Source organism: Falco peregrinus, chromosome 6, assembly GCF_023634155.1.
Source record: "Falco peregrinus isolate bFalPer1 chromosome 6, bFalPer1.pri, whole genome shotgun sequence".
Lineage (NCBI taxonomy): Eukaryota > Metazoa > Chordata > Aves > Falconiformes > Falconidae > Falco > Falco peregrinus.
The window spans coordinates 56896497-56909622 of NC_073726.1; the positions used below are offsets into that span (position 1 = coordinate 56896497).

The window sequence follows — 13126 nt, forward strand, 5'->3', positions numbered from 1 at the left end:
AGTCAAATCTATATTCCCTAGTGGCTTTTCATAGTTAACTTCCCAGAGTGCAGATGCACTGCACACTCTTCACTCATTCACCACTCACCACCTACGTCAAAATACTTTCTGCAAGAAGGTTGATGGGAGTGGGGAGAAACTTTAGCTTTAACAAAAAGAGCCCAAGAGGTAGCAACGAAATCTTCTTTTACCATGTCCAGGGCTTTGTCTTTGTCCTGACAGGCAGCAAGGAGGTAAAGTGCAGCTCTGAGTATGTATGGAGGGGGACAGTCTCCATGGTCCTGGGCTGACAGGAGGAAATTTCTTATGGCTAAAAATAATTCTGCATCTGGGACAAACCTGCGTTCAAGGAGGTTGGAGTGGAATCAATAACATTAGGGATGCCTTACCCTCCAATACATGATACGTAATGGTCACAAAACCACTTGCCTTGTATACTCTTGGCTCACCTGTCCCCAACGGTGTAGGCAAAGTATAAGAGTAGTATGAAGCAGTGCTGGTGGCTGCAAAGAGACTGATCCAAAGAGAAGGGCTCAGGGGTTTCAGCCAGGAGGAGAAGGCTTTCAGCAATGGTGTAGTTTAATTGAGGCAGACCCTTCTGCAGGAGCTCAGATATCTCTTGCTCTAGAAATAAAACTAATATGAGCAGGCAGGAAGTGAGGAATGTCTATGACAAAGCAGGGTGGAACAGAGGGGTGGAAACATCTGCCTGCCCTAATTCAAGCACATTAAATTAGGGAAGCTCCTGATGTAAGAAATATCAAAGCCAACCTACTACCCCACAACCTGCATACAGCAAGCGCACCTCTCTGATTTGGCATGAATGGAGATGTGAGACCTGATGTAACAGAGCTGGCTTTAATGATGAAAAGACATTTCTGTCTGAGGTTCCCAGGTCTTTGCTGATGCTGCCTGTATGGTGAACAATCACTGCCACTGGGAAAAGTGGCTTTTGTGATGCAGAAACTTTCATCTCATTCATTAGGGACTTACTTATTATGGAAAGTTAACAGTATAGACAGGAAAGCTTTATAGAGTATGCCTGAGGAAAAAATGACCTTAATCTGCAGATATGGGTGACTATGTGGCAAGTAATATTGTTTCAATTAAGCCATGCACAGTTCTGCTAATAAATGTCACCACGTAACCAAAACGATAGGCAGATGAAACACATTCTTTCAGGTAGGGTTCCAAACTCTTCAAAAGGCACTCTCTGAGTGTTACTTCCTTGCTGGACCAGCTTAAAAAAAAAGCTGGGGAAAAAAAATTATATTTCTAGATAGAGCTTATGTGTATCCTCCATTCCCTCTTCCTTTGTCTTTTATTATTATTATTATTATTTTTGCACCTATTGCCTAAATAGAGGGTGGCAGGGTCTCAAACTAAATGAAGCAATTTGTCTCTTTCCCCACACTTGCCCTCCTGAGAAGAAGTTCTTTCCTTCACCGTGGCAGAGTAAAGGCTCAGGCACAAGCTGCAGAGGAAGCTGGAACAGGCCTGATTCAAGGCAGGGTTACTGTGAAGAAGAGCAGAAATATACAGTGAAGAAGGCTAAAAACATCCTCTTCATATCTCTAATATCACACATTGTCTGCCAGAACCTCAGTTTACTGAATGACCACATACAAGCACCTGCCCCATCACAGAAAGACTCCAGGAGCCAAACTGGGCTTCCAGGAAAATGAGGAGCTCCTAACGACATTCAGCTCACATATGTGGTGGGTGTGCATGGTAACAACAGTGAATGTGTTTGCATACCTTGGGACAATATGAATATGGTGGGGTACTCTCAAAATCATCACACCTGGTATATACAGGGAGTCCTGTAAGGGCAGGACTCCTAACACTGCAGGGAATGGGAGGTGTTTGAGGGTGCCTCCCCATACTCAATTCCACCGGCAAACACCAGTAAGGAGATTTTGTAGCAATCATGTTTCCAGCGATGAACAATGAAGAATGCAAAAACATTAACTAAAAGGGTGAGAACAGCTCTATTTCCAGGTACTTCTCTCTTCTCCAATGATTTCCTTGCAGAACAGGGCATAACCAAATATCTTCACTCTGTAACCCTTGGTACTCCACACTACTGTATTCAGAGGCCTAGATCACTCCCCACACACAACCATTCACAGGCGTAAATCTCCCCACTCTAAGTTCCTGGACTAGGGGTGCTGTATATTTTGTTTACTCTTTTAATGAGGTGCAGTCACAGGAAAGAGGAGGTAAAACATCTCTGCAGACCCCCAGAGAGTCTCCTCAGGTGCTCCTCAACATAGCCACTGATACAGAAGACCCTTTGCAATGTATGCTGTTGAAGTCTTCCTTCTCCGTCACATTTCTTATATGTTACAACACCACAAGGAACAAATATAGTGGTATATGTGCCTAGGAAGCCAGAGCTCAGATGGAACTGATGCTGCTGTTACATCTTTTCAAAACTCCCACTGATCTGACTACTCCAAAGTCAGGCTACTTTGTCTCTCTCTGCACGGCTCATGATAGAGCACAGAATTCTCACAATGCTGTGTAAATCCACCTGCCCCTTCCCAACTGCTTCTCCCTTCTCCCACGCTCAGCTTTGCCATTGTTAGTTACCATCTACATTTTGCAGAAATACAACCACTCTTGGGTCTTTCAGCCTCCCATATTGCCTCATCAGGTGCATTAGATAAGGCATGATCTGCTTTCCTATCTGGAAATTTTCAACTCACTCACAATACACAAATCACAATACCTTTGTAAAGAGCAAAATCTGGCCTTCAGTTCCAGAGTCAGTTGGATGAAGGAGGAGGATGCTAGACAGAAAGCAAGACAGAACATGTATGACAAGGGAAAAGAGTAGGCAGGTCCTATAACCATCCCCACACATCTCCATGCAAACCTGGTGAATAGAGCAGACCATCTCAGTAAGAATACATAGGCTTTCTCTCCCAAAGCAAACTACTCCAGGTTTGGTTTGGAGGGGAGTAGCTGAGATTCATTTGTTTTCTCAGGATGAGAAGGAAAGATTTGCCAGCTTAATGTATTTCGAATAGAGGAATTCTCTACATCACCTCTCTGATGTGCACAGAGTAAGGAATACACAGAATAAATAGGATTTCTACATAGTAAAATCCCACCAACAATTCCAGCATAATCCCTGTGTACAGGGGCAGCCAATTTTGAATATTCCAGAAGGAATGGTAAAGCTGACAACTTACTTATCTAAAATAAAATCTGTCCCATCATCACTGTTAGACCAAATAACTTTTTCAACCTGCTGAACATGACTGTGCACTCTATTCTTACTCATATAAACATGTAATATAATCTTCCACATAAAGTCTCATTAAGCTCATTGCCCCAGTAATATGCAGTAGCAGCAAGTTCCATCAGTTAAGAGCACAGAGAACATGATCCCACACTACCCCCATACCCAGCTTTTTAGAGAACTTTTTCCGCATGTTTGGCACCACTGTAAAGAGGGTATTAAGTGCTGAGAGGAAAACCTCCATTATTGATGGGCTGACAGCCCTTTCCAGGTATTTCTGTGGAAAGAAGAAAAGATCAGGTGCATGATATGCAATAAATACTGAAAGCAGCAGCTTTATTCTAACCTCCTGCCTGTGCAGAAAGATAGATTTATAAATCCGAACAGTTATGGAGTTAACAGTTCTTCTACCAAAATGCCTGGCAGCAAGTACACAGGCTTACAGAGCACTTTGAAAGCAACTAACACTTCCCTCTGCCAACTTCATGAGCTGTGCTGCTAACTCTGCAAGACGTTACATCAAACAAGAAACTTCTTCCTATTCCAGCTGGCAACCAGTTAGGCCTTAATGCACAGCAACTGACATTACTGCCCATATTGCCCTGGAAGTAACTGCTCTTACAGGCCAGATGGCTACCTCTCCAGTGCTGCATATGCTTAAGTGCAGCTGACTTCAGTAACACTTAACACCTGTGCTTCAGCATTTTATTGAGCAGTAGCAAACACAGGTGTTTCAGGTCTCTGCAGAGTCCAGCCCTAAACTGTTTAGAACAGAACGACTCAACTCATTCATGTACAAGGTCACTGGACACTATTCTCACAGTCCATTAATTTTTACCCAAGTTCAATGAACAAGAAACAGCACACTGACTTGCCAAAACTTTGGCAAAAAACCAAAAATCACTTTGCCAAATTGGACATGCACTGCACCCTCCCTTCAGGGAGGAGAACAGCAATGACACTGCAGCTGCCTACCAAGAGACTGATTAAGAAAATACAGAACAAAATATCTCCAAGTTCCCAACAACTGCAAGAATCCATACATCTGAACCTGTGGCAAAGCACAAGCAAAAGTTACTCAACATTTGGAACCACAACCAGAGTCCCGCTGTTTTGAAAATTCTGCTCAGTGTGTCTTAGTGACAGGTCTGTATGAAACACTAAAGCACATGTGACTCTCCACAGTGGCTTTTAAACCATGTCCCTTGCCTTAGTGAGGCACAATGCTTAGCACTGCCCTTGCTGTGTAGACTAGGCAGGCTTACCAGTATCTTCTGGAAAGAAGCATGAAAATGAAATTGCAGGTGCAAATACTGCTGCTTTCCAGGACACAGGCAAGTTTTGAAAAAGTGGCAGAAGGGGAAAGAACAGTTCAGGTGCTCTTCATTTTCTGCAACATCCAGAGCTGCCATGGATTATATAGCATAGCAGGTAGCTATGGGGACTGCACAGTCTGAAGAAAGACACTGCCATCTACATTTAGGAATTTCTCCACCCTCTGAAACCGTACACTCCCATTTTACATGAACTATATAATGCCACATTTGGCTGTGGAAAGGTGGCAAATGCCACAACTGTTCTTGGTTTATTCTACATGCTCTCTTCCCCAAAAAACACTTGTGCAACCCACTCTTGGTGCCTGAAAGCACCTTTCCAGGTACCCAAGGGATAGACCAAGTTCAAAAGAAACCTTACCGTGACCACAGGGATGCAAAGACTGTCACAAATCCTCAACAGGAATTCCGAAAAGTTGTTCAGTGTGTCCTTGCTCTCAGAGTTGGGAGCAGTGAAAGCATTCTCCTGGGCCATGAAGTCACTCTGGAATTCCACTGCTAACCTACAAACACATAGTACATACCAGAGGAGAGAAGAATCCTCCTCACTCTGTAAAGGAAGTCAGGAGATACTACATTTTCATCACAACTTTCACCATTAAGGACCCCATAAACACCTGATGGGTTAGAAACACAGGAATCTGGCAATCACACCAAAAGACCTCTTGAGTGAAGCTATAGAAGTCAGCAATGTTGCACAACAGTACAAGTTGGGAAAGGAAGACTTAGCTTCTGTGTAGAAAGCATCTGCTGTAGGACGCCCTAGTGTGGCAAGATTAGAGGTTCTCAGCCAGGCCAGAGTGCCTGGAGCACAATAAAGCAAACCTTGTAAAAATCAGCCAGGGAACCATTCAGCTGATCTAAAAACTGTGACAGAACCCAAGTGCCCCCTAACATCACCCCAAGACACTGGGTCAGTGCAGACAGGGACACCTGCTTCTAACCAAATTATCTCAGCCAAGCCAAATGCAAATGATGCAAAGCAAAATAACTATGTTGGCCAGACTTCCCTAACAACAGATCTGGATTCATACACAAACTCAACTACCACCATCTGCTGTGCAGCTAAGGGTGACAGATAGCTCCCATCCAGCAAAACAGGAAAAGTTGGTGCCTATAAACCCTCTTGCAGTAACAGGTCACAGACGAGCAAATCCAAGGCCAGCATCTGGAGCAGATACACATTTGTTAAATGGTTAATCCCCTCTGGCAGTGAGACCACATACCCCAGGGCACAGAAATGTGGTTTCACGCATAGCTTCCAACAATTCCTATCTTCAGTAGTCTGAGCTAATTTTCAAGCAGTTCCTCCAAGGCCAAAGATGTGACATAAACTGAGAGGTCCCAGGCAAATTTCTTGGGAGATACATACAGGTGTCACAAAATGTTCACTATCACAATATATCCCTCCTTCTGTTGTTTTACTGGCAAGTGCCATGCACTGAACTCACGTGTGATATTTCAGTGATGGGGTGGGGTAGAGGAACTCAATTACAAGGACAGAAGGATGGACGGACATGGACACACACACCCACCACCCACCTGCCCACCTCCAACTTGTCCTCACCTGCAAGCATTTCTGAAACTTTCCAGGGTGTTGAGCAAGAGCCAGCCCTGTCTCTGAGGGACTCTGCTGAGATTTCTGTTTGCTGAGTGACTCTGAGACACTGAGAATAGATCATCCTGTTAAAAGGAAAAAGTCTTCAAAATCTTATGTTCACTATTGGAAAAAATAGCTTTCTTCTTCCATACCACCAACATGAGGAACAACAGATTTCACTTCACTCACTTGTTTCACATAACTGTTTTTTAACTATTGTGCTTTCCCCAGGGAAGGCAGGGTTAGAGAGAAGTTCTGCTCTTCCTAGGGAGGACAGAGTTATAGTTACTAGTTCTACACTGCCTTGTCTTTACAGTCTCTATTGCCATGGTTTGGTCTAATCTGAATTTTAAACAGCTCAGCTAATGGAGCTTCAAACTCTTCTGGGAAAACTTCATATTTTTTTAAATTTTTAAATTTTGTTTCTTCCAATTACTCTTCGACAACGCTGAACAGTTCTTGTCTTTGCTCAGCACTGAAATCTTAGAAGTTCTCTACTGTGGCTCAGATTTGTAAGCAGCTATCCATGTACCAGCTCTTGTTCCCACACAGCATCCTACTGAGTTCAGCCAGAAGCCAACTGCAGCGTCACAGTTAATCATTTTCTCAAACTGGGAACCAGTTGGAACTCATAATCTGCCTTTACGCCTTAACTGGTTGCAGTGGTCTCCTCCAAATACTGCCAAAGGGAGGGCACGGCTACACATTGGTGCCTAGCAGTTCAGAACTAACTCCTCTCCATTTGATGCTGATACCTTAGAATCATTTCCCCTTTTCTCCCTTTAAAGACAGCCTGGATGTCCTTACTGCCTGCCTAACTTCCTTCCTGTGAAACTCCTTATTCTGAATTGGACACTAAGTTCTGTGTGTGTGCAGACTGACCAACATCTGCCTATGGGGCAGAACACAGTTCTGCCATCTCCAAGCAGAGAAAACAGACATCTGGTACCACAGAGCTTGGGCCCGAAGACAGTTCATCAGGCATTTGGAGCTCTGGTACTCCAGCAAGATGCTTTTGCCATTACAGACATACAATCTAAACCTACATGGCTATAAGCCTAGAACAAGAAGGCTCAGCCCTTGTCTTTTCACTAGCCATCTGTAATGGTGGCTCTCCTCAGAACTGTGTTAAGTCCCAGCAGCACATCACACTAGCTACGTATTCCAGGAACAGGAAAGGATTTGCAGTTCAAATTGTGGCTAACAGCTCCCTTGCTGAGGGATCACAGTGCATATAGGATGACTGTCTTGGTCTGAAGGCATAGCAAGAGATATTCATTGCCAAAAAAATAGATAGACTGATGCAGCCTACAAGGTGGGGGCCTGAAGAAAGGAAAGTTCAAATGACTTTGGAGTACTGGAGACATAAAGACAGCAGCGTGCTCAAGTGGTGCTCCACAATCTTCCTTTATTTAGAAAGACAACATTCACCAGCATCCATCTTCAGCTACTTCTAAGACGAAGATTGGTACCATCTCAAGGCATGAGGATCAGAAGAAACACCAGAGAACCCAACAGCCACAGGCTAAAGGGACAGAATATATATACAATATCCACATAGCATGCCAGGAGGATCATCCCTGTCTTGCTCGGTCCTACCAACTAGCAGCAACAACCTTTGACTTACTGCATGCCTCTTGCTACTCTGTGGTGGGGAAAGCTCAGCACATCGCTTCAGCGCTGCCTCCAGCAGCTTCTGCAGCTCTTCATATGGGACAGGAGGGGAGCTCAGGTGGTCCTTCCTGAACAAGGGGAGAGAAAGACAGCATGCACATTCCTCGCTGAGGACATTCCACCTGGCAAGGCAACACCAGCAGAAATAACCGCTCTTCTGACAGTAATATGCCATTGCCACTTCTCTCCAGCACAGCATACTAAGGTCACAGTATCTGAACGGTGCCTTCATTCACATGTGCGCCCAAACACACCCTCGCTGCATTCACTGTCCACTCCTACTAGTCATGAGGCATATGGACAGTCCTATGCTTGTTCTCACCTATCCAGATGGGGTGCACAGTGACAAAGCCACAGCAGCCACAGTACAAGCCTGGCTGGGATGCCAGGTCCTTGCTGCAGTAACTTGCTGCCTACCACACCTTCATTGCCCTGGCAGCCTTCTGAGGTGGATGGGAAGCTAGCTGTGCTGTACCCACGCCTGTCTCAGCCAGAAGTCCCACTGCAGAGCACACTCACCCACACAGCCCAACATGGTAGCAACATACCTATCTGAAGAAAAGCCTGCAAATACTTTCCTGCCTACCTCAGGAAAGCTGCCACAGCTCTCACAGCCTCCACAACCACCTCAAGCACAGGGCAGTTCACCATCTCCATCAAAACATCAATGGCTTCTATACATACACCTCGGTTTGTGAATAATTTGATTTCCACTGGTTGCCTGTGAAGAAGAAACAGAGTAAGCAAGGAGAATAATGTCAAAGTGACTGTAGCGCCCTCTCCTCATTTCCCCAAATGGACAGTTGAGCCATGTGGTTCCACCCATGGTTTTCAGTATTCAGAGCCAGCTGCTCTCAAGGAGGTAGTCTCAAACTTGAGCAGGTGGAGGGTATGCTACAAAGAGTGAACTTCAGCAGGTCTGGAGCCCTACTATGATGAAAAAAACCCACAGCCTGGATAACTGTGTGACTGTACCACCAAACACTGATGTGAAAAGCACAAGAAAAACAGGCTTTGCAAAATACAGTGATCTCTCTGCCTAGGACTTTACGCTGAGGCCATCTGCTCTGGCATTTGCAGGTTCATCTGGCAATTCATATTTATGAGTAAACAAGCAACCACTACCATCCTAGAACAAGGATGGTGCCACAAGAATAGCTTCTCTCACAGTCCTGTAGCACTTCTAATGCCATATGCTGCCAGAAGGACAGGGACTTTTATGAACTTGGAAAGTAATCAGAAAAATAAACACAATCCAACTGCTTTGACAATTCTTCTTGATAGTGAGCATTTTGCTCATCTGATCACTTTGTGGCTCAACACCTTTGAGCATTCAGCACAAGAGCATGGAAGGATGATGACAAGCCATTAATCCCATTATTGGACAGAGCTGTGCAAATGGCAGAGTATGCTCATTTGGTTACTGGCAAGTTGGGTACAGTTGGGAAGGCAGGGCAAAGACAGGCAGCCACATGCAGATAAGAGGCACTAACAGCCTGCCAGAGGGCCTCTCTGAAGTAAAGCAAGAAAAGCAGCACAGCATGACAGGGGCCAGACTTGGGACCCAAAAGTATTCCCCCTGTTATTCCGTTTTCACAGACGTGCCTGATTAAAGCAAGCTAGGAGCACATGCTCCCATGCGCAAATGGAAGAAGAAAGTAAACTTCAGTAGAAATTACACCAGTAGCTCAGCTTTAGAGTAAAGTGTGAACAAAGGCAGAACCATTCTTTTTAGTCACTCAGTGGGATCAAACTCAGCCTGGCAGTCACCTCACGTTCTGCTGTGAGGAAAAAGCTGTGATGTTGACAAGGCAAGGAAAAGGCCTTTTGGTACCTGGGCACCAGTGGCAGCCTCTGGCCCAAGCCATAAGTGATGTGCTGAACTTCCAAATTATTTCAACTTATACTGTAATTCTATTAATCCTATGTATTTCCTTTCTTTAATTACTGACCTTCTGAATTAAACACATCAGGGGAAAAAAATAAGTCTTCACTGACTCATGCAGGGAGGAAGGGATGGAGGAGTATTGCTGACTCATTCAAGAGGCACAAACCCACTTGCAATATGGTGCACTGTGATGTCTTTGGGATCTGGGAGAAAAGTATGAGAGGCAGCACTCTTGCAGCTTCCTGCAGCCTCTCGTCTTCAGGCCCTGAACTGTGCCTGCCACTCTGGTTGTGCTGGGAGGGACAAGGAGCACTCCAGAGAGTGCTACCCACCATTCCTGACGTACTGCCAAGAGGAACAGTACGGCCTGCTTGAACAACACCTCAGTGTAGGGCTCACTTACAGAAGAGAATGCAGCTGCAAGGAAAAACCAAGAGGAAAAGTTCCAGGATGAGATCCCTTTCCCCACTATGAAACAGTTTTAAATAAAACATTTCTAAGGCAAAGCTCAGAGAAACAGAATGGGTGTGCTAGAAAATGAGAGTAATTGCATAGAGCATTCTCTTTGTTTTACAAGCATAAATGCTGTAATTAGTGTTTCCCACATCCTGGTTTCTCTTTTTGACAGATCCCACACTGCCATCATCCCACTGTTCTAGCACTGCTGCTTTTCCTTCTTTTTACCCTGACATTGCTAGAAAAATTGACTATGACATTTCCAAAATTTAGCTCAAGGGCTCTCTTGGGGGAACAAAGTGGCAAAAACAAGACTGTCACTGGCATGACAGGACAGGAACAAGATCATAGAGGCAAGAACAGGAAGCACAGAAGAAAAACAAGACAGGGTATGTTATTCCTTAGCAGAAAACAAGAGGAAAAAGGTGACAGAATACATTAATATTTCATCCTAGAATTTGTTTTTGCTGTTTGAATTTAGCTCAGATGATGATACAAGACTAGAAGCCACGGAATTTGCATGCTCCGTTTTGTCAGAGGCACACTTCGCAGGAGCTGGCGTGCTCACATATGCCTGGACTTTCCTAGCCTTCCCTCTTGCTTGATCTACAGCTGAAAGGAGATTTCACCTCCCAGACTGACAAGGAAGCAGGAAGAGGCAGATATCCTGGTGGATACATGTGCAAAGAGGACAAGCTGGGACCTTTGGAGACAACCACCAGGCCCATCTTCACAAGAATAAGGGAAATGCATTTGTTCAGCAACATCTTTCAAACACAAGGGCTCTGAGGGTGTAGATATTTGGTCTCAGACAAAAACCTTAAAAAGCAAAAGCACCACAGCCTCCACTTTGGGGCACCAAACTCTGCCTGTGCAAGCCTGATGGTGGTACTCCCTTACCGTTTCAGTATTTCAGTGAAGAGCTGGAGCCCTTGTTTGTGCAACTCCACATTGTTCAGCTGCAGGACATCTTGCAGACTCCTCACCAGAGATTCAATACCTGCACACGTTCAAGAGAAGTCACAGAGAGGGCTTTTAACACTCCAAATTTGAAGATGGAAGCAAAAATAATTTTAAAAAAGAAGGAAGATTTGAACAATTATTCCCTGAGCCACTGACAGAAACAACTGCCCAAAACTGCTGAGTGTTCACTCAACTCCCTGATAATGGGTGCCAACCTCCACTGCTGGAGGTAGGTCCAGAATAAAGGAAAGAATTTAGCCTTTCTTACTAAATCTACTCTTGGCCTATCCACAGAAACACCTAATAGTAACTTAGGCGGTGTTGGTCATGATAACTGGTTATTATAATGAATGCAGGCTTATCAGGAACTCATCAGGATAGTGGCACTGTAAATCCAAGCTATGTTGCACATCACAAACATGTCTGAAAGGTACTCATTTTCAGTCCTTTACCCATCCTGGCTGGAAATTGTGATTGTGTATAAAGTGTTGAAATTCAGCTAGAAGCACAACAAATGCTCACAGCATTACTGCAGTCACTCTGTCAGAAAGGTTGATGACTTACCATAGACTGTGTGACACTTTGAGAAGAAAAGGTGCTCTTCAGTTAGGAGGAGCAGACAGCAATACACCGACCAGATGAGAATTTCACTGTTGCATGAGAGACATTCAAACAGGAATTCTGCAAATGTACACACACACACAAATAAGGTCACCCTGTTAAGAGGTAGTCTGCTCATAGCATAGCACAGCTGCTCCTAGAACAAAGCAGAGCAGAGGAAGGAGAGGAAACAAGGAAGTGTAACAACAGCCACGTGGAGAATGCTTGCGTTATGAAATAGCAGGCAAGGAGAACGGACTGGATGCTTGGTGGTATGCTAGTCTTCAAAATAAGGTGAGTGGAGAGCAGACTCCCGCAGGCAAGTGTCTTCACAGCAGAAACTCAGCAGGCAGGAGCTAAATTGTGGCTCTAGCCCTTGGCACAAATGAAAAGCCACAAAGCAAGCTTTACTACAGATGCAGTGATCTCTTTTTCCTTGAAATTTTTACATCTCCCCAAAAATTTGTAAAATGAAAGCATTTCTATCTTTTGGGATTACAAAAAAATAATAAACCATCTCCCACAGCTACATTATAAAGCTAAATCCTAGACCAAATTCTGTGCAAACTTACAATATTTAGTGGTACAAGATGGAACCTCAGGCTGTCTAAGCTCATATCCAAGGTCCTGCGAGAAGGAGCTTGACCTCAAGGACTTGTGCAAATTCTTGCTGTGGAAACTCCATTCTGCCTGTTGACAGCTACTTCTATACTTTCAGTTGAAAACTTAACTTTCTTCTATTCCTAAAATCACTTTGGCTATTTTTACTGGTATAAAATGGCCACCACACACATTATGCCATCAGTGGATTTCATGGAGCCAGACTGATTCATAAAACAAACAGCCAGAGAGTGCTTTGATATTGGGAAATTAACAACAAGATGCTACTGCATTTCTTCACCTGGGACATCCGCATGGATAAAAGCAGGAGCATATCTGCTGGGAGAGTGAACCAGCACTGCAGCCACACAGTGAGAACTTGCTGCCTGTAACATCTCATCTCTGGTCAACAGAAGCTGTTGGGAAACAAAAGCCAAAATGAGAGAGGAAGTCAACTATGCAGATATGAGTAAGAAACAGTTTCTTCTACATTTTAAATTTTAAAACATAAATTAAGATCTCTCTTTTCACATGTATTTCATGGATTAAACTTGCTAAGGCAAGATACAATACTTGACCAAATACACTAAAAAAAAAAATAATGCAAAATGAGAACTACAGCAGAGAAGATTAGGAGTAAGAATAGCTCTGCCCACATGTTTAGTCATGTTGGACATACAAGTGCTGTATCAGACAGACCTCAAGTGTGAGTGAGTAAAATCAGCTGAGGCCAGGAGTAAAATTTCCCCCTTTCAGGATGC

General features: G+C 44.2%; 1 protein-coding gene across 1 annotated transcript in view; it reads right to left on the minus strand.

Moving 5' to 3' along the window:
• Positions 1-13126, minus strand: part of MEI1 (meiotic double-stranded break formation protein 1) — a 39124-nt gene that overhangs the window by 17747 nt on the left and 8251 nt on the right. Inside the window, exons 8-19 of the mRNA XM_055809102.1 lie at positions 12667-12781; positions 11730-11846; positions 11103-11202; positions 8445-8579; positions 7812-7926; positions 6152-6267; positions 4946-5087; positions 3416-3527; positions 2735-2795; positions 1419-1516; positions 450-624; positions 192-339 (exon numbers count right to left, since the gene is read on the minus strand). Coding sequence (XP_055665077.1) covers positions 192-339; positions 450-624; positions 1419-1516; positions 2735-2795; positions 3416-3527; positions 4946-5087; positions 6152-6267; positions 7812-7926; positions 8445-8579; positions 11103-11202; positions 11730-11846; positions 12667-12781 — 1434 coding nt within the window. The remainder of the gene's footprint in view (positions 1-191; positions 340-449; positions 625-1418; positions 1517-2734; positions 2796-3415; positions 3528-4945; positions 5088-6151; positions 6268-7811; positions 7927-8444; positions 8580-11102; positions 11203-11729; positions 11847-12666; positions 12782-13126) is intronic.